Raw genomic sequence first — 22274 nt, forward strand, 5'->3', positions numbered from 1 at the left:
CTCCTTTGTCCTGGGGAACCCAAATAGCAAATACCACACTCTCACACTACTGGTGTTTATCAATAGCACACTCTAGCAAACCATATCTATAAACAATGGTTACAGAAAGAGAAATAATAATTGTTTGAATTCTTTTCCTCTAAGTTTCCCACAGTGTGGCAGTCACATTTTCTGAAAAATCCCTTGTCCCAGGATTTTCTCCTAGGAAGCTGAGAAGCCTCAGAGAAAAGGAAAACAATTCTTAATCTCATTTGCTTCTCCTGTGTTTTGCTCCTTTGGAATGTGTTTGGAGATTGTTTATCCAACAGGTGATTGTTTCATTGGTTTCATGTGAATTGTTTTCACTCTTTGGCCAATCAGTGCCAGGCTGTGTCGAGGCTCTGGAGAGAGTCACGAGTTTTCATTATTATCTTTTTAGCATTCTGTAAGTATCCTTTCTGTATTCTTTAGTATAGTTTTAGTATAGCATTTTTTAATATAATATAATACCATAAAATAATAAATTAGCCTTCTGAGAACATGGAGTCAGATTCATCATTCCTTCCTTCATCTGCAAATACAACACCGCAGCTTCTCCACAGCTTCCCAGGATTTTTCTGGGAAAGTCTGCACCTGCTCTCTGATGCCACAATGGCCTGCCTGGAGGAGAACCACCAACAGTGTGTGTCACTGTCATATTTTCTGAAAAGTCCCTTCACCAGGATTTCTTCTCCTGGGAAGCTGAGAAGCCTCAGAGAAGACTGAAAACAATATTATCTCATTTGCTTCTCCTGTGTTTTGCTGCTTTGGACTGTGGTCTGGAGATTGTTTATCCAACAGATGATTGTTTGATTGGTTTCATGTGAATTGTTTTGACTTAATGACCAATCACCATCAGCTCTGTTGAGGCCCTGGAGAGAGTCACGAGTTTTGATTATTATCTTTTTAGATAATAATGAAATAACTCCTTTCTATATTCTTTAGTATAGTTTAGTATAGCATTCTTTTATATAATATAGTATCATAAAACCTAAATTAGCCTTCTGAGAGCGTGGAGTCAGATTCACTCATTCCTCCTCTCATTAGGGTTACCTGCAAATACCACATTCTCACACTACCAGTAGCACACTCTAGCAAACAATGGTTACAGAAAGAAAGATAATAATTGTTTGAATTCTTTTTCTCTAAGTTTCCCTCAGCTTCTCCACAGCTTCCCAGGATTTTTCTGGGAAAGTCTGTGCCTGCTCTCTGTGGCCACAATGGCCTGCTTGGAGGAGAACCACCAACAGCGTGGATGCAGCAAGAGGGAAAAGGGCTCGGAAAGCAGCGGGACAAGGAGGGCTTTGCTCACCGGTGACCTCATCCAGGCTCTCCTTGGTGACGTGGTCGTTCTGGTTGACCCACTCTCCATTGCACTTGAAGTAGATCTGCGTGGCGGGGTTGGCGCGGCACACCAGCTCCACGGGCTTGTTCTTGACGATGTAGGCGTCCTGCGGCTCGCGCAGGAAGTGCGGCAGCGTCTCGGCCGGCGCCGACGGGAACGACTCGGGCAGCACATCGCTGTACTCCAGCCCTGCCGGGACACACAGAGCCTCAGCAGCTGCCCCACGGCCCCCTCCACGCTGCTCCCTCCCTGCCCTGCACGCACACGGGTGGCAACAGCAGACGTGGAGGAGTGGGAAAGCAAAAACGGCAAAGCAGCAGCTGGCAGGATGAGAAGACGCAATCTCAAGCTGCACGAAGGGAAATATAGGTTGGATATTAGGAGTAATGATAAAAGGGTCATAAAGTACTGGAATTGTCTGCCCAGGGTGGAGTTGCCGTCCCTGGGTGTGTTTAACAAAGCCTGGATGTGGCACTGGGTGCCAGGGTTTAGTTGAGGTGTTGGGGCTGGGTTGGACTCGATCTTGGAGGTCTCTTCCAACCCAGTGATTCTGTGAAAGCAACCCAGAGCTGTGGGATCAATCCTGTTTCACCTGGGTACTAGGTCCCCATCCATACCCTGAACCCAAACCTGGATGATCTCACTAGAGGACACTGCAAGGGAAAAGCAAAACAAACCCAGGTCTATGGATAGTGACAGGGACACAGAGAGGCTCCAAAGGGCCTGGTGTCCCCCATCCTCTTCCTCACAGCCCTGAGGAATGCACGGGCATGCTCTGAGCAGAGTGCTGGCAGGGTTTGTCCTGGGAATGCTGACCATGTCCCCAGGACAAATCTCAGCCATTCACACCTTCAGTGGAGCTGCATTTGGGAACTCACCCCCTGCCAGCACTTGGATTTCAGCATCACCCAACAGGTGAGCAATGGCTTCCAGCCCAGGCACCTCCAGAGAACATCACCCAAAGGTGCCATCAGGATTCCCAATATCCCAGAAAACGGGTGGCTGTGCCCTGGGGAGCTCCATATTCCTGCTTGTTTGCTTTCAAAAGCCATCTAAATGCAAAAACAACTGGAGGTCGTATCTGCTCAGGCCAGGCCAAGAAAAATCTTGTGCTCTTGAGCCTAAGGTATGTTATCCCTTAGGAGTGGGAGCTCCAGGGTGCCCCATTCCCAGCAGCAGCTTGGGAAGATGCTCTGACTGAAGCTGAGCATCATCTGCAGACCCGTTTCCAGCCCATTAAGATCAACCTCAAATATCACAGGAGTAATAAAAACCCCCACACAGGTGCACAGGGATGCTGCTGCTTAACCTGTTGTTCCTGGGAATCTCACTAGCAGTCAGGTCACATCTCGAGGCTTTTCTTTACCCTCAAAGGAGTTATGAGCTTTTCCTCCTCCTCTCTTTCCCCAGCCAGAGCTGTGATTCTCAACTTCAGGCACTGCAGCGTGCAGGAAAACAGTAAATATCCCCAGCCCCACGATAACATCTCCAGAGCTGGCAGGGAGAAGAAAGGATCCCACTGCCTCCATCACCCTTGGCAAGCAGTGGTGCTGCACAGAGAGAATCAGAATCCCAAGCTGTGAGGAGGAGGAAGAGAAAAAATATATAATCAGATGCACCAAGAAAACAAGATGACCAGGCTTCCTCCTGAGCAAAAATCAGTGAGGGGAAAAAAAAAAAAAAAAAAAAGGCACGAGGTCAGTCGTTTAAAATCCATTTAGGAAAATTGACTTTCCATTTCCATTTAACACAGCACTAAGGGAGAGCGGTAGGACATTTGTCATAATCCATTAACTGCTCTTTTGGAAACAATGAATTAAACTCTGGGCTAATTTCTCTCTCTCTCTGGCTCTTCCCCACCTCTCTGCTGCTGGTTATTTCCTTCCCCATCTCATTTGCAGACCTGTAATTTTCCCAGGCCCCGTGGCAGGCAGGGAGACAGGGAATGCCAAGGTGTGTGACCCCCCCCCTCCACCCACCCTGAACAAAATCTTGGAAACAAAATCCCACACTGCTCCCTGTGACCACCTCAGGCCACTGCTCCTGCTGGGCAGCCTTTCACCTGTCACAGCAGCAAACATCCCTTTTTTCATCTGCTAATCAATTTTTCATCCACTGAGTTGTTGTGCTGTTGTTTGTGTGTTGTTTTTTTTGGTTAATTTCAAAAACCATTTTGATGCCATGGCTCTAAATTCCCTGGCAATGGGGGCTGGCAGGAGATAATCGAACTGGCAGCAGAGGCAGCCAACAAAACTTCACTCACAGGCTTGTGTGTAAACCTCCCTGATATGATGTTCCCTGCATCCCTGTGGCAAAGTCAGACCTGAGCTTGGCAGCTGGGAATGGGCACAGGTATCCTCACGAGGCAGTTTTTGGGAGGATCTTCCCCTGTGGAGGTGACACCCAAAGTGCTCATGGCCCTGATCCAAATCCACAGGCCAGGAGGAGAGATCCTTCTCCAACAGCCAGCAGCAAGGATATGTTTTCTCCCACCTCATCACCACTTTGGTGATGCTGAACAAGACTTTAGGTCATCCAAGAGGAGCTGGAAGGGGATGAGTCACGGCCGGATGGGGATGAAAATCCGGATTTGTGACTCACCGGGATCATCTGCACGGGAAGGGTGAAGGCTGCAGTGGAGCCACTCGGGCCCCCAGAACAATGTTGGGGGCTGAGACATGCCTGGTACCAAAAATCCCATCCAGACCCTGCTCCAAGAGGGGCTCTGCCCAAATAAATGCTGAGGCTTTAAGGTTCTTCTCCACTTATGTGACTTTGGGGATTAAGTGACTTTGGGGATGAAGGTGGGAGAATAGGATGGTATCACCAACCAGATCCAATATCTGCTTTTGGTGGCTACAAAAACCTGCTGGGTTTAAGGTTTCAACCCTAAACACCTGAACCTTTTAAGCCAGGAGCATGTTGGGAAAGTTTAAGTCCTGCAAACTCACGACAGCTGAGGGATTTTTTGTTTCTGGCCAGGAAAGATCTGGGGCCAAAAAAGCAGCTCTAACAGGAGACAGGAGAAAAGGATGATGGGTTCTTCATGGCAGACTCACAACTGGGGCCATGCCATGGAGCCCCAACCCCACAGATTCCCCAGACTCGTGGATGGGAGCAAATCAAGGGGGAGGGTGATTTTTCCATTCAGAAATTAGCTGGGAAAAAAGCACTCCTGGTGGTACCAAAAATCCCACCCAGACTCTGCTCCAAGAGGGGCTCTGCCCAAATAAATGCTGAGTCTTTAAGGTTCTTCTCCATGTGGGCACAGTGACTTTGGAGATGAAGGTGGGGTGGGCACAGTGACTTTGGGGATGAAGGTGGGAGAACAGGATGGTGTCACCAACCAGATTCAACACCTGCTTTTGGTGGCTACAAAAACCTGCTGGGTTTAAGGTTTCAACCCAAAACACCTGAACCTTTTAAGCCAGGAGCATGTTGGGAAGGTTAAAATCTTGCAAACTCATGACAGCTGGGAGATCTTTTATTTCTGGCCAGGAAAGATCTGGGGCCAAAAAAGCAGCTCTAACAGGAGACAGGAGAAAAGGATGATGGGTTCTTCATGGCAGCCTCACAACTGGGGCCATGCCATGGAGCCCAAACCCCACAGATTCCCCAGACTCGTGGATGGGAGCAAATCAAGGGGGAGGGTGATTTTTCCATTCAGAAATTAGCTGGGAAAAAAGCATTTGCAGCTGGGCAGGGCGTTTTCCTCCAGCATGAAACGCTCACTGCTATTTAAACACACTGGGGAAGAATTAAGGCATAGGAACAAGGGGGACTTTGGATGAGAAAAGGGAGGAGAAGCATGCTGGGCACATTTATCACAAGCCATCAAGCCAGCCTTTCATCCCCACTGCCACCCGCCGCATGGGAAACCTCTGCCTCTGCCGGCACTCATGGGGGCCCCCCAAAAAATCCACACTGGGGGGAGGAACACGCTGCTTCTGCAGGAACAACTGCTGCTGCTGTGAGCCCTGACTGCCTGGCAACAACTGCAAAACCCAGAAAAAGGAACTTTCCCAGTGCTGCAACTCCACCACCTGCAGAGGCCACCGCACCTCCGGTGCCACCCCAGGTGACACTGTGGCCCAGTGACCCACAGGAGCAGCAGGCAGGGGAGATGTTTTTGCATGGGAGAGCAGGAAAGGAGCCCTGCACAGCCGGGATTTCCAGTCCTGCAATCACACCAGCAATAAAACTCCCAGCAGTGACAAACTAATAAATATTTGAGAGCGCGCTCCGCTGCCTGTAATCATCTCCCTGGCAGACGTCTGCAGGGGGTTCCCATCTGCTGGCTTCCCTCCTTCCTGCTGGAGGTGGGTGCCTGCTTCCCAGATCTCTTCTGGGGTTTTTTTTGGGAAGTCCCAGGCTGTCACCATCCCACAATCTCACAGGACTTGGGGCACGGTGTTCTGGGGTGTCTGGAGCTCTTTGTGGGCAGGGAGAGACAAAAAGGAGGGGGCAGCTCCCAGCTCAAGCCACGGGACCAACTCCTGAAGCCTGTAGTAGGAGCAATGAGAGGAAAAGGGAGGAGGGGAACAGGCATTTCTTTTCCTCTCCCCATCCCTCATCACACATTTTAATCTGCAGGGGCTGAGCTGGATTATCTGCAGCATCTGTTCCCTGGGGGGTGATTTGCAGATGTTTGCCGCCAGCCTTTGCAACTTTGTGGAGATCCACGACCCCAAACCCACCTCACCCACCAAAGGGAGCAGCACCGGGGTGGGATCCAGCCTTAACCCCCCCCTCCATCACCCCAAACACGTGGCACTGAGGATGGCAAGCCCGGGAAGCAACTCCCCCTGCAGCAATGGCCAAGCAAACCTCCCCAGGAAAGCGTTAAAATCCTCTCTCCTGCAATTGTTATCCCTCCAAATATTTGGAAGATTACAGGAGCATTAGTGGCTGCCCATCACCCACGGCCACCCCTCCCTCCTGCCGGTCCCAGGCAGGCAGGGAAGCCATGGAAGGATGCAGGGATTAGGCTGGGATGCCTGGGTTTCTCCAGTTAAATCTCAGTGGCTCTGGATGCTTAACCCCTTCTGCCTCCACCTCCCCACGTCCCTGCCTGCCTCAGGGCAGGTGCTGGCTCCTGGGAAGGCCTGGTAGGGAAGAGTTAAACCTGCCAGGTGGGTTAAAATCCTCCTGGAGAAATGAAAAAATACATGACAGCTTATCTGCAGCACCACAGGAGGAGTCATGTGCCTTCCCAATCTCCCTTCCCAATCCCCCAGCAGGGATGGGAATGGCTCTGGCTCCTGAGACAGAGATGGAGGGGATGCTCCAGCCACCAGCTGGGCTCCAGGAGGTGTCTGGAAAGCTGGAGTGGGGCTGTCCCCCCTCCCCAAATCCCCCCTCCTATTGCCTCCAGGGAGAATGTATGAACAGGCTCATTGAGAGATTAGTGCTGTTGCCATTTCAACTCCAGCAAATTTTGACACTGGAGCCATGGCATGGCTCCCTGCCATTCCAGAATCCCTGCCTGACTCAGGGCATCCCTGCTGGGACACAAATGCATCCCACCACATCCCAGCCCATCCCTGAGCTCAGGAGGAACTGGCATCACCAGTCCAGGCCTGTCCTGTTCCCATGGGCTTCCCATCACAGGCTGCCATTGGGACAACTTTGTGTCCAGTGGTGACACCCCTGCAAACTTCCGCTCCTAAAAGCACCCTGAGCATCTTCCTCCCCCCACACATCATCCTCTCTTCCCCAAGCATCCCCTCCTCACCCTTGCTCTGCCAAGTTCAGCCTCCCACACACCCAGGGGGTCCCCAACACACAGCCCCATCTCTGAGGAGGTGACAGCAGCAGGTGGCACCTTCAAAGCAAAGTCTCCATGAGGTGGAGCAGTGCCACACCAAGCCACAGCCCCTTCTCAGGAGTTACAGCCCACTGGAGACACAGCAGGGAGAAAGGAGGACTCTCAGGACTCTAGCTGCTCACAGTGACCCCAAGATGCATTAAAAAGTCTCTTTTTTCTGGTGGTTGAAGAAAGAGTCAGAGCTCTTCATTTCTCGGTTTCAAGGTTGTTTATTGTTTCTTATCTATAAAATTATTTCTCCTGCCCAGCTGAGGTCCACTCAACAAGGCAGTCCAGGCACTCTGCCTGCCCCTGAGGTGGTGTTATCATTTTATACTAAAAACTACCTGTACAATATTTACAATAACTTCCCAATACCCATCACCTGTGTTAGACAGTGAGCTTCTACTCTAAACCAATCCAAAAGTGCCACCATCACAGCAGAAGATGGAGGCCAAGAAGAAGAAGGAGAAAAGCTGGACATGCCCAGATCCCTCCATCTTGCCCCCTGAACCCCCATTCTAAAAACCCCAAAAATCTTTTTTTTCACCCTGTGATAACTTCACTATCATTCTACTTAATTTGTCATGGCTTGCAGATCTTCATACAAGGTTGGTCATTTGCTCCATGGGTCATAATCAAACCCACAGGTGTTTTGGGCTCTGTGCCAGGGTCTCTGAACCCCCTGGCAGGGCTCTTGGCAGTCCAGGACTGTCCTGAATTCCAACAGAGGACAACCCAAGATGCAGGATGGAACTGAGCATGGTTTGGGAGATCTGAAGGCACCCACATCCAGCTCTCTCCCTGCTGTGTCCTCACACAGAGCCCACAAACCCCTGTGCCTTCAGCAGCCTGGGATTGCTCAGACACAGGCTGGGAAGTGCTGAGTGTGAGATGCAGGGAATGTAACAGGTCCCCAGGGCTGCAGCTGGCTGATGTAAGCCCCGGCCTCATTAACTCAGTGTGGCTCATTAACCTCTCCCTCCCGGGAGGGGACAGCCCCAAGCTGCCAGCAGAAGCCACAAAGCTGAGTGTGGAGCCTTCAGGATAACCTGTGGTACCCAGCACCCGGGTTCATTCGGGTTCAAAGTGAAAGGAAGGAAATTTCTGGAAGTTGTTCTTCCTTGTGAGGGTAGTGGCACCCTGGCTCAGGTTGCCTGGAGCAGCTGTGGCTGCCCCTGGATCCCTGGAAGTGTCAGGCCAGGCTGGATGGAGCTTGGAGCCCCCTGCCCTGGTGGAAAGTGTCCCTGCCAACAGTGGGGGTTGGAAACCCACAATCTCTAAAGGTCCCTTCCAACCCAAAACATTCCATGAGTCTACCCCACCTCCAGGCTGGATTTTGAGCTGAGAAACCCATGGGGATGCTGTGCTTGTGGGGTGACCACCCTCGTGCCCCCAGGCTTGGTAATTCTGCAGGGGCTGCACAAAATCCCAGCCCCCAGGGTGCTGCTGTGTCCAGGGGTGTGCAGAAGGTGTTGTTCTACCTCTCTGGCCCCCCAAAAACTGGAGCCCATCCCCTCCTGCTCCCACCAGGCAGGAAAAGCAGCTGCAATATCTGCATCTGGCCTCTCCATTCTCACCAGTCTTATTAATAACTAAACCTGGAAAGAACCACTTAACCTTTCCCCCAAGCATCTCTGCCTGACAACTCACTCCTTTTCCTCCACTGGCTGCCCTCTTCCAGCAGCTTCACAGTCCCTTCCTGCCAAACCTGGCATCATCCAGCCCCATCCCTCCATCCCAGGGCCTCCAGCTCCTCCCAGAGCCCACCCAGCCCGAGAGGGACGGACAGACAGGCATTTCCCAGGACAGACAGGCATTTCCCAGCGGGTTACAAGTCCCTCCTGTCCCTCCTGCCCGGCGACAGGCAAACTTTATAATTAGAGAGCATTCCTCCCCAGCCTGGGTAATGAGGGGGTGCACCCAGCCAGCCCTAATTACACCCTTGGAAAGAAAGAAAAAAAAAATAAGCAGATTCCTCCTCTCCCAGCTAAAGGAAGAGCCTGCAGCTGGCCTCCCTGACTGCATACCTTTATTAAACCAGGACTGGATGGGGACAGGGAAAGGAATAAAGAAAGCAAAGTCTGTGCTGAGAAAAGAGGTGGGAAGGAGGAGCTGGGCAGCCCCACAGATATTTCTGCACGTAACAGCCTTGTTGATCAAAACCCACCTCATTTATATAAATAAATATAAAAATACATCGACTTTTTAGCTAAATCCTCAGGTCAGGTTTTTGCAAAGCAGCCTGAGAGGTAAACTAAGGCAGGGTGACTTCACATAGGGCATCCAACCTCAGCATCCCTGGCCATCCCACCAGAGCATCCCTACACATCCCACTGAGCATCCTGTGCATCCCAGCACTGCATCCCTGTGCCCCTGGCAGCCTCAGCTAAGAGTCCAACCCAAATTCCAACCATCCCCAATCCCCCAAGGGGAGAAACACCCAGGCTCTGGCAGCATTTCCCATCCTAGGAGCTGGAAAGAGAGAGATTTATCTTGTTGGTTATGCATTACACTGGAGTATTTATGGAGCCACTACTCTTTTGTTTATCTTTATGATTATGATAATCAAAGGAGAAGCCTCCTGAGAAGTGTAAACAGCTGAGATCCCTTATGGTAAAAATCTCTTCATTTTTCATTAAATGGATTTACAACATGACACAGGCAGATTGGTGTAAATTGTTCCTCATTTCTGCTTTTAGCGGCGTCGTGAGCCGCGCAGATCCCCGTAAATACCCACGGAAAACAGAGTGAATTCAAATCAAAATAAAATAAAGAAAGAAAGGAAAAAAGGAGGAGGAATTATGCAGCAAATCCCTGTTACACTCTATTGTGCTGGCTTCTTTTGTGCTGTTTTATACATTCCCTTCAGGGAAGCAGTTTTGTTGGAAAACTCTCTCCAAATTTCATCTCGCGCTGGTTCTTGTTACGGGCACAGACACTTCCCTTTGTGCTATTTTAATTCCATTGTCACGGTCCTCTTGTCGAGTTTGTTCTGTTTACTGAGCTACAACGTTGTTTTTAATGGATATAATAATTATATGAACTTTTTATTTATTTGCTTTGGCCCATGAAAGGAAAGCCCCAGCAGCGGAGAAGGCGGTAACGCGCTGTTTATTCACATGTACGGCGTGTGCTGGGCTCCTGTTGTGAAAAGAATAATCATTTCAACAAGAAAAGAGAGAAGGGAGAAGAAAACAAGGAACAAACAGGGACTTGTTGCCCTGGTTAACGCCAGAAAGTCCAAAGGATTATTAATTATCCTTCAAACTGCAGCAAACTCCAACTGGAAGCTGCGAGCTCTCCTTGGAAAACACAGAGAAGGAAATAAAGAAATAATTTAAGAAAAGGATCTCCTGTTCAACTGAGCACTGCAGTTTGGAAAAATGCTAACTCTAGGAGAAAGAAAGTCCACGGTTTTGCAGACAGAGAGCGATTTCCCCTTCACCCAAATTACATACATATTTCAAAATGTAAATTCCCCAGCGTTCCCCTTGAGAGTGCAACTTTCAGGAGGTTGTTTTGCAATGGGTGGGTTTGCTTTTTTCCCCTGAACGTGCAAATCTGGAGGCGACTTTGGGCACAAAAAGTGACTTTAAAACAGCAGCAGCAGCAGCAGCAGCAGCAGCAGTGAGGAAGGCTGTGAACCTCCCAGTGCTCCTTGGGAAGAGAGGGATGCTCTGTTGCCCACCGGGCATCCCTCCCTGGGCATGCACATCCCACAGGAGCACGGACTGGAGGGGAGCAGCTTTCACCCTCTGAGCACCCCATCGAGGTGGGCACAGCCCAGCCAGGCCCTCTAAAGGTGGCTCACAAGGTTTGGTACTCCTGGGTGGTGGCACTTCAGTCCCAAAATCCAGGAGGTGGCTGAGCACAACCCACCCACCCCAAGGAAGCCAAACAAGGTAAAGCAAAAAGTTGAGGCAGCAAAGAAGGGAAGAGCAGTACAAAAGGAACAGAAAGCTGAGGGGGGGATGGTTGTGTTTGGTTTTGGGAGGGTTTTTTTTTCCCCACCCATCCTTTTTGTCTTTCTCTCACCCACTCTCTCCTCCCGGGAAGCCAAGACTGGCTGGAAGGACGCTCCCCGCCGCCTCCAGCCAGCCTCTCTCTCTCTCTCTCTCTCTCTCTCTCTCTGCAGCCCCTCACCAGCTGCTGCCCTACTTTTCCCGACGCTTTTCCCACTCTTCTCCCGCAGCTCGCTCGGTGGCAGGCGTGGGCTGGGAGCATGGGAGCAGCATCCCTCTCCTGCAGCTCCCGGGGCTCCCTGTGCCACCGGAGCCACCCCAGCATCACCTCCTGCCCTCCAGCCCAGCCCAGGGAGGCACCGCCAGCAAAGCTGCCCTGGTTTGAAATCATTTGAATCATCGTGTTATTATTAATATTATTATTTAATCACCAACTAGAGAAAAGGTCCACTCCGTGCCTCAAATTCCCCATTAATTCAGCTGGGGGAGGAACATCACAGGAGAGGCTGATTAAGGTCCCTTTATTAAACAGTCTTTAAAGTTGCCCTTAATCTTTCAGATTTGTTGCTACGATAAAAAAAAAAAAACAAACCCCGACAACAACAAAACAGCCACCACAAATGGAGGCTGGAAATATTTTGCTTTTTGTTGTCCTTTATCTGCCCTTTCCTTTCCTTCTCATTTTACTGTGGGGGAAAACAGAAGGAAAAAAATGGGGGGAGGGGGAGAAACAGGGATAGAAAAAGATTTAAGGGAAAAAAAAATAATCCCTGCTGATGCTGAATGTCAAATATTAAGATTTTTCTCTCTCTCCCCCCTCTTTCAGTAATATCCTTATTAAAGAATAAGCCCCCAAACCACCAGTGAGACCAGCTTAGATGACAAGGCTCCCCCATCCCCTTTTCTGTGCCAGGATTTGATCCCTGAAGCCAGGAGCAGGTGGGATGGGGGCAGGTACATCAAGCCCATCGTGGCTTCCCCTTTGTGGCACAAAGAGAGGTGTCCAGCCAGTGGCAAAAGGATTTTAGCCATTACCTTGATTAGTTTTATTTCTTTCCTTCTAAACCCTGCAGCCAGCTGGGCTCCTAGCACCTCACACCTGCTTTAACACAGAGAAAAAATGCTGTGGTTTGATAAAAACCATGAGGTTTAGGGGTTTTTCTGGGGAGCACGGAAGGAAACCCCCACAAAAAACAAAGCCTTTTCCCCTCAGGCTCCATTTCCAGGGAGGTGGAGAGCCTTCAGGAGCTTCCTAGTGTTGTTTGGCACCCTCCTCCCCTCTCAGGCATTTCAATTCCACTGGACCCTGTGTCGCCACAGGTTTCTTCCTTTCTCACCACTGGGAATTTCCACCTTTTCTTCTCTGGACAGAGCCCATGCTCCCACAACACCAAGCTTCTCTTTCCTCCTTTTGTCCTCTGGCACACACATTCCAAACTAAACTCCTAGGTGGCCCAAACTCCCAAAAGCATCCTTTTTGTCTCAGAATGGGTACCCCTTGCTGCTGGAGGTGCTCAGGCTGGAAATGCCCAAATTTTGAGGGTCTGTGCCACCCTGTATAGGTGGGACTCCACCTGGAAGCATCCCTGCTGATGCTGCAACAAGCCAATGCTTCCTCCCACATCATCCTCTCCCTCTGCTGATATTGATACCAATATCCTGAGACCCCAAGGTATTGATAAAAACTGACCTTCAAAATCCACAATGCTGACAAGTAAAATGAAGTTTGGCATGTTGAATTCAGTGACAAACACGCTGAGCATCTCCAAAAGCTGAGCATGGCCCTGGTGGGTGCAGGACATGCCAGGCACAGCAGTGGAATGGCTCCTGCAGGGCTCAGGGGCACCTCTGAGGGCAGAGACACTGGGCATCCCTCAGCAGCAGTTTTTTATTATCATCCTTTTTTAGCTTTCTGATGTTTCCTTTCTCTCTTTCTTTTATTGTAATTTTAATATATCATTTTCTTTTACTATAATATATATCATAAAATAATAAATCAGCCTTCTGAAACATAAGAGTCAAGATTCTCATCTCTTCCCTCATCCTGGGGACCCTCAAACACAACCACATTTAGTGACCTCAATTGAGTGACATTGGGCATCCCACTGCAGCATCCTGGGTGTCACTGACATATTTTATGAAAATTTTTTTGCGAATACTTTTATCTTGAGAAGCTGAGAGGCTTCAGAAACGAAATGTAACTATCTGATAGTTGTAGAATGTAGTGTAAAGATAGTTTGCTGACAAGTACATCTTTGATTGGTCTCATGTGAATTGTTTCTACTTGATGACCAATCAGTTTAGTTGTGTCGAAGCTCTGAGTAGTTACGAGTTTTTTATTATCATTATTTTTTTTGCTTTCTGATGTTTCCCTTCTTTCTTTTAGTATAGTTTTCATATATAATTTTCTTTTAATATCATATATATTATAAAATAATAAACCAGCCTTCTTAAACATAAAAGTCAAGATTCTCATCTCTTCCCTCGTCCTGGAGACCCTAAAACACAACCACATTTAGTGACCTCCAGTGAGTGACATTGGGCATCCCACTGCAGCATCCTGGGCATCCCGCTGCAGCATCCTGGGCATCCCACCACAGCATCCTGGGCATCCCTCTGCAGTATCCTGGGCATTCCTCTGCAGCATCCTGGGCTTCCAGGTGATGCACAAACTCTCAAGGGAGCAAGGGCAAAGGGTCACCCATACTGAACGTCATGGAAAAAGCACGGAAAAATCCCGGTGCCCACCAGCCTGGTCCTTTTCCCCTGGCTGTCCCGCAGCGGCTGCATTTCCATAAACGATTGGCACTAATTGCTTTAACCACGGGGGCTGTGCTGCGGGTAATGGGAGTCATTGAGCGACCTCTGCTCCGGGCCAGCCCCGGGAGCTCCGGCGGGGGTAAAGCTCAGCTCCCATTTACTCCTGCCTGGATCCGTGAATGGTCCTTCTGCCCTGCCCTGCAGCCTGTGAAAAATGAGTATTTTGTGATTGGCTTTTCGCAAATATTCAAATGAATATTATATGTGTTGTGTTAGAAAGTGATGCTGTATTCATTCTCTTAAGTAGTGTGTTAAATATAGTTTTAGGATATAACAAAATGTTAAAATAGAAACTCTGCTATGTAGGATACTTTTTTTAAAGAGAGGACTCGCAGTGAGATAGCAGCCAGAGGACACCCAAATCTTTCAGAGAATTTATTGCTCCATTATCGAGTTCTTCCCACCTCACTCAGCCCTGAAGACTCAGTCAGGATTCAGAGGAAGAAGCTGACACTGCCCAGACAGAATCCTGGGTTTGAATGGAATTTATGCATCATGGATGAGGTGTATGAATATGCAACAGGCTGTGGCTTTTAAGGGTTAATCCTCTGTTAACGTGGGTCCTTTTTCGGGCTTATTTTGCCCAGAAAAGGTAGCTGGACTGTCTGCAACTCTTTGTTTTTATTGTCTCCTATTGTCCTAAATCCTAATAGTCCAAATTTTTTATTACTCTAATTATATTACTATCTTTATAACCATTTTATTACTATTCAACTTCTAAAATTTTAAAACCAAATGACTGGCAGTTTTTCACACTGCCCTTGATTCCTGACCCCTGCAGGGATGGATCCTGAGGAGTCCTGCTTGGACTGGCAATGCCACTGACAATGACTTGTCACCAGGACTGCCAGCTAGCCCAGTGCTGGTGGGGACTGGGTTGGGTTCAAACCAAACGTGTACAAGCACTTGGAAACCCCCAGATCCTCCCCAGACATTTTCTGCAAGCAGGAAAAAAGGTGCTGCCCCATCCCCATCCCGCGGGAAGAGCCAGCTGGCACTGGCCTCCAAGGCTAAGCCCATGCCTGGATCTGCTTCCAAGCATCCCCAAAGTCCCCACGGAGAGCTCTGCCAGGGGCTTGGCCTCAGGAAGCCCCCAAAGCTCCCCCTGTGCTGCACCTCCCAAATTAACCCTGTCCCTGCTCAGGGAGGTTCTTGTGTTCAGCCAGGCTGGGAGAGCTGGGGGTGTTTAGCCTGGAGAAGGCTCCAGGGAGAGCTCAGAGCCCCTTGCAGTGCCTGAAAGGGCTCCAAGAGGGCTGGAGAGGGACTTTGGAAAAAGGCATTAGGTGCCAGGACACTGCCAGAGGGCAGGGTGGGATACTGGAAGGAATTCTTGCCTGTGAGAGTAGAGAAGCTGTGGCTGTCCCATCCCTGGAAGTGTCCCAGGCCAGGTTGGACAGGGCTTGGAGCAACTTGGGATAGTGGCAGGGGGGCTGGAAAATCCCTTGAAGGTCCCTTCCAATCCCAACCATTCCATGCTTCCACCAACACACAACACATGCAACCCCCTGCAAGCACAGTTAACGCTGAAAAAACCCCAAAAATGCTCCTTTGAAACCCAAACACTTCCATCCCAAGGAGATGGGACCCCAGACCCCACAGCAGGGGTCCCTCTCACACACTTGACATGCAAGCTGGGAGGTGTAAGGAAACATCCATGCTTCCAGGAAAATGCACTGCAGCCCCCCTGCTGCCAGTCCACAGGGACCCATTACACTAACAGTGTGTCCATTCAGCCTGATATATAAATTACTAATGTAAATTAATGGATAATTGAAGCCCTTTAGTCCTAAATATTTAAATTATTTAACAGGCAATTAAGAGCGAAGGAGAAAGAAAAGAGGAAAAGGGGCCTTAACCCCAACAGGCAGAAAAAAAAGATATAAATGAAGTGTGAGGAGAGCAGAAAGAGCTGAGCACACACATTTGGAAGGGAAGCTGCCAGGTTCATTTTGTTTGAGCCAGGCTGGTGTTACAGTGGATGCCCCCAGATCCAGGGGGACAGGGAGAGGAGCATCCACCAAACAACCCCACAGAGCAGGGCACATTCTGATCCTCATTTTTCCAGAGAGAAAAACTTCATGGCTTTGTTACAGTGATTACCAGAACTTCCTGGCATGCCAAAACAATACTTTAAGATAATTCTTTTTCATCCTCCCTACCCCTAAGCTGACAGAATTCCCTTTTGTAATATCATTCCTGACTCCTTTTTTAACCTGACTCAAGTACAAACATATTATCTCAAATGTTTTCACTTTCTTTTTCCTTTTTCAGGTGGTCTACACGGCTGTTTCACTCTCCAAACATCCTTAGCAAGGCAAAGTGGTTACAATTCCTCAATAGGCAACCCAGCAAGATGCTGGTGTCACCACAGGTATTCTGCAGAGCCCTCCTAACACTACAGTGACAGGCTGGGGCTGAGAAATGTGGTGTTTTCTCCTCCAGCCTCCACGCCAAACTGCCCAGTGATATTCCCAGTGCTCCCCTGGGAGCTGGAAGGGGAATGGGAAAAAATAAAGGAAAAAATGAAAAAAAAAAAGGAAATAAATTTGAAACAAATAAATTTTAAAAATAAGGAAAAATGGTCTGTGGAGGGAAGATGTCATGTGGGAAAAATAGGATTTAAACAAAAGAAGAGTGTGAGGCTGTGTGAGCCCAAGGATGGCATCAAGGGCTGTCACCACCAGTGCATAATTGCAAATATTCAGTGCAATGAGCTTCCCACCCTCAGGTATTCTGCAGAGCCCTCCTAACAACACACTGACAGGCTGGGGATGAGAAATGTGGTGTTTCCTCCTCCAGCCTCCATGCCAAACTGCCCAGACATATTCCCAGAAGTCCCCTGGGAGCTGGAAATGGTCATAAGGAAAAATGGTCCACGGAGGGAAGACGTCATGTGGGAAAAATAGGATTTTAACAAAAGCAGAGTGTGAGGCTGTGTGAGGCTGTGCGTGCCCAGGGACGGCACTGAGGGCAAGGGGGGATCGAGACAATAGTGAATAGACTCCAGATTATATCCTGAACTCACAGCCCCACGGGAACAGGGTCATAAAAACCCTTTTTATTTTGTTTGTAGTCCAAAACAAACAAGTACATAAAAAGCTAAATGTGGAGAGGCCAGACAGGAAGTGAGTAACATCTGGGAAACATCTGGCCCCAGCTGCGCCGGCACAGCTCCGGGTACCTGCTCCCACAGCTCCCAGCCAGGACAGGGCCCCAAAACCTCTGCTCCAAAAGGGGAAAATGGACACCCCAAGCAGCACAGGACACCCTGGCACAGGGCTCTGAGCATGCCCTGAGCACCACAGGGACCTCTGAGAAGGGCTCGGAGCATTAAGGGTGCCCTAAACGATGCAAGAGTGATCCAGAATTCTGAATTTATTGCAGAGCTCCCTCCCCAAAAGGGCTCTGAGCATCTCAGGACATCCCCTGAGCATTACAGAACATCCCCTGAATAGGGCTTTGAGCATAAAGGATGCCCTGAGAATTTCAGGACCCTCTGCTCCAGGGCTCTGAGCATCCCCTGAGCACCACAGGAACCTCTGAGAAGGGCTCTGAGCATTAAGGGTGCCCTAAACAGTGCAGGGATTATTGATCCAGGGCTGATCAATATTGACCCCTGATCCAGGGCTCTGAATTTATTGCAGGGCTCCCTCCAAAAAGGGCTCTGAGCATCTCAGGACACCCCCTGAGCATTGCAGAACATCCCCTGCATAGGGTTTTGAGCATAAAGGATGCCCTGAGCAGTGCAGGATACCCTGGTGCAGGGCTCTGAGCACCACAGGCCAGCCCTGAGAAAGGTTCTGGGCAATAAAGGATGCCCTGAGAATTTCAGAACTCTCTGGTCCAGGGCTCTGAGCATCTCCTGAGCACCACAGGAACCTCCAAGAACGGCTCTGAGCATTAAGGGTGCCCTAAACAGCGCAGGGATTATTGATCCAAGGCTGATCAATATTGATCCCTGATCCAAGGCTCTGAATACTGCAGGGTTCCCTCCCCAAAAAGGGCTCTGAGCATCTCAGGACACCCCCTGAGCATTGCAGAACATCCTCTGAATAGGGCTTTGAGCATAAAGGATGCCCTGAGCAGTGCAGGGTACCCTGGTGCAGGGCTCTGAGCACCACAGGCAGCCCTGAGAAAGGTTCTGGGCCATAAAGGATGCCCAGAGAATTTCAGGACTCTGTGGTGCAGGGCTCTGAGCAGTGCAGGAGGAAGGCAGGCTGGCCAGCAGGCACCAGGGCACTCTTTCCCAGCCCTGGAGATGCCCCACATCCTCCTCCACAGGACAAAGGAGGTGCTGCCAAGCAGTCAGAGAGGCTGGAAGTATGTTCTTCCTCCTGGTTCTCATCTCCTGCTCTTCCTCCTCCAAAAGCCCTGTGAAAGAGCCTCCCAGCACTGCCCCATGCACAGAGCTGGGGAGGCTGCAGGGCCTGATGTTTGGGAAGGCTCCAGCAGGGCTGTGAGGGAGGAGAGCTGGCTTGGCAGGATCACCCCCGGCTCTCCTCACTGGGAATTCCCCACAACTTCCCTCTGCACCCGCCCACAGCCAACAGGGTGCTCTGGGGCAAGGAAAGGGGGCTGCAAGAGACCCCACAGAGCCCTCAGACAGCAAGGGAAGTGTAGTGGAAAGAGCAGAGATGCTCAGGAGCAGTGTGGATCACAGCAGGAATCACTTCTGTCTCCCCTGTGCAACTCCAGCTGCATTTCCAGCCAGGAAATGCAAACAGGCACCTGGAGCAATGCCACTGCTCCTTCACTGCTGCACCAAACTCCTGGCAAGCCAACTTCCCTGAGCTCCTCAGACAGGCTGGGATCCCCCCAGCTCACCAGAGAACACCCAAAGCACCCTCCCAAGAACATTCCCTCTGCCATTCCCTCTGGCAGAGCCCAGGATTAGCACTTGGGGTATTCCAGGGGGGAGGATTAAAGCTGGTCCAAGGCTGGAGCACTCTGGAGAAGGAGCAGCAGCTGGCTGCACAACATCTGGCACTGCTGCTCATTTACTGCACGTGGGACTGCTGAGGGCCACCAAGCACACTGCTGGTGGCCCAGGTGTCCCACAAGGACAGGAAGGACAAGGACACATTATTTGGGCCATGCTGGCAGCTGGTCTGAGTGTGGAGCACGTCCCCTTGGAAGAGCCCAGACATGATGCAGGGGACTTGGGGAATCATTAGGGATAAGGATGGGAGAAAAACAGGGAGGAAAGAAAATAATAACAAAACAGTTTGGCTTGGAAGGGCCCTTAAAGATCATCTCATTCCACCCCCCTGCCAAGGGCAGGGACACCTTCCACTGAAATACCAGAGGAGGAAGGACACTGTTTGGAAAGGGAAACAAGCAAGGCACATTAAAGGAAAAAATTATCCAGCAGACTGGCAAGGTTAAAAAAGCAAACACACACTGGGACACGGAAGGATAGGGAGACCTAATTAAAGAAGCCTCACCCAGAACACGCCACCAGCAAAAAGCATCTGATGTGACAGGGACAGAGAGGGATGCTGCGTGTCCCATGCCATGTCACTGCAGAGCCTGCAGCCAAGGGCACGGCTCCCAAACCCCTGAGCCACTGCAGCACAAGGGTGAGCATTGTGCCTCCTCTTTTCTGCTCATTTCTGCACCAGCTGATGCCCACCTGTAGCCTTTTTTTTTTATGCTGTCACTTCAAACCAGCTACATTAGAAAGCTCCAGCATCAGGAGCTGCCCAGAAGAGCCAGACCCCACTGCAGGATGAACCTATCCCCATCTTTGCAGCTGAATTTGGCCCAGCCCTGGGGCAGCCAGGGCTCCTGGAGGTGTCTGAACACATCCAGGCTGCCAGGGAGAGCAGGGTGATGCACAGGAACCCACCGGAGCCAGGCAGCCTGTTCCCACCATCCCTCACACGTGCTTTTTCTCTCAGATTCCCAGCCTAAATAAGGCTTTGGGGAGGAAATTAATGAACAGCAAAGCTGATTACAAAGAACAATACAATGACTCAATCTGTTTCTTTTACCTCAATTGTATAAAGCTTTTACATTTATGAAGGTTTCTCTCCGTACACAATGAAACAGCCCTCTGAGGGAAGCCGTAATGGCCCTGGAGACTTTTTGAACAAGACTGGACAAAACACCGCCGGAACAATCCCAAAGGAAGGACCAGATGATCTAACAGGTCTTTTGCATCTTTAATTCCTCACCCTTTTCTTTCTCCTCCCGGTTCAGGCAGTTCAGGCGTGGGGGTTTTTAAGCTGCTGCTAATTAGATGTTAATGCGGGAGCGGCTGCGTGCAGGAGAAACATCGGGGCCCTAAATGACAACCAGATCACAGGGCTGAGGGTCCTTATTCTCAGCATGGAAAATCTTCCTCTGGAAGCAAAACAGGCCCTAAAATGCTGGTAATCCTTTCCACACCAGGATGGATTGCTCCTGCACCCACCAGCAGCCTCCTGGCACTCGTGGGTCACATCTGTGCCAGCTCTGCATCTCCTCCCTCTCTGTCCCCACATCAGGATCCCCAAAATTGTTTTGCCTATCCAGGGACAAAGGGAAAACTCCACCAACAGAAGACACATGGAAAAAAACAGAGTTTGGTTTAGTCCAAATAGCAGCCAGCTCTCCTGGTTGCCCCATCTCCCAGGAGAAGGCAATGGGATGCTCTCCCCATCCCCTTCTCCTGCTGTTTGTGGGCTGTTTGGATCATCTCTAGCACCTGTCTCAGCGAGCTGCAAGGAGCTGAGCCGAGCTGTTTGTGCTGAAATCAATGAGGTGACACAGAGGCAGAAGTCTGAGCCCCTGCCCCTGGCGCCCAGGGGACAGTCACCGAGGCTGTCACTGCCTGAGCAGACTCACAGAATCATTTCAGTCAAAAAAGACCTCCAAAGACCTCCAAAACCATCGAGTGCAACCTGTGACACATCCTCACCGTGCCACCCAGAGCAGAGCACCGAGCGCCACGTCCATGGACACCTGCAGGGATGGGGACTCCACCACCCAACAGTGCTGAGAGATTTCTCCCAGCCCCATGTTGCGTCTTCCTTTCCCTGCTGGCTGAGGCACCAAGAAGGTACAGCCTGCCTGAGCAGCCCAGCACACATTTTCCCACTCCAACATGTCATATTCCCTCAAAAGTACAGAAGTTCAGGCTGTCTGTGTTCTGCAATAGCCTTTGCAGACCCATTTGCCTATCACCCTACAGCTCGGGAGTTCAAACTGCCTGGGTTCTGTAAGCTACAAACATAAACCCCATTTTGCAGACATCAGCACCCATTTCTCCTAAAGACTCTCACCCATCGAGTTGTTTGTAGAGACATCAGCACCCATCTTTCCAATTGTGAAAAATGAGTATTTTATGATTGGCTTTTCGCAAATATTCAAATGAATATTATGTGTGTTGTGTTAGAAAGTTATGCTGTATTCATACTCTTAAGTACTGTGTTAAATATAGTTTTAGGTTATAACAAAGTGTTAAAATAGAAACTATGCTATGTAGGATACTTTTTTTAAAGAGAGGACTTGCACTGAGGTAGCAGCCAGAGGACACCTGAATCTTTCAGAGAAAGAGAATTTATTGCTCCATTATCGAGTTCTTCCCACCTCACTCAGCCCTGAAGACTCAGTCAGGATTCAGAGGAAGAAGCTGACACTGCCCAGACAGAATCCTGGGTTTGAATGGAATTTATGCATCATGGATGAGGTGTAGGAATATGCAACAGGCTGTTGCTTTTAAGGGTTAATCCTCTGTTAACCGGGTCCTTTTTCGGGCTTATTTTGCCCAGAAAAGGTAGCTGGACTGTCTGTAACTCTTTGTTTCTATTGTCTCATATTGTCCTAATCCTAATTGTTCAAAGTATTATTACTCTAATTATGTTATTATTTTTATAACCATTTTATTACTATTCAACTTTTAAATTTTTAAAAACAAGTGATTGGCAGTTTTCACACAATCCTGCTCCACTGGAGCACCTTCATACCTCGAGGTCCACAAGGAAGACCACAAGAAGGGCTGGGGAGCCTCAAATCAGCAGCAGTGGGATGTTAGTGGGGTCAGAGCCCCATCACCAGCACCCCTATGGGCAGGGACCTCCCTCCCTCCCTGCCTCCAGCCCCAGTTCCTGAGCCCAGCCATGACAGGAACAAAAGCCACTGCTCAGAGACACATTTACAACCCTCCAAGAGGGAGCCCGCTGACAGCTTAACGAGCTTTTTGTTTTTCAAGTAGTGGTTTTATATTTACGACCTGAAAGGGAAAGATGCAAGTAGGCAGGGAGGATCTGGGGCTATCTGCTCCTTCTGCTCCTGACCCGATGCTGTCCAAGCCACATCCAAGCCCTTCCGGAAAGCC

The 22274-nt window shown here is 49.8% G+C and overlaps 1 protein-coding gene across 1 annotated transcript in view; it reads right to left on the minus strand.

Moving 5' to 3' along the window:
- UNC5B (unc-5 netrin receptor B) overlaps positions 1-22274 on the minus strand; it is a 60780-nt gene that overhangs the window by 18381 nt on the left and 20125 nt on the right. The window contains exon 2 of the mRNA XM_066554913.1: positions 1331-1552. Coding sequence (XP_066411010.1) covers positions 1331-1552 — 222 coding nt within the window. The remainder of the gene's footprint in view (positions 1-1330; positions 1553-22274) is intronic.

This window comes from Molothrus aeneus, chromosome 8 (genome assembly GCF_037042795.1).
Source record: "Molothrus aeneus isolate 106 chromosome 8, BPBGC_Maene_1.0, whole genome shotgun sequence".
In the NCBI taxonomy this organism is placed as follows: Eukaryota; Metazoa; Chordata; class Aves; order Passeriformes; family Icteridae; genus Molothrus; species Molothrus aeneus.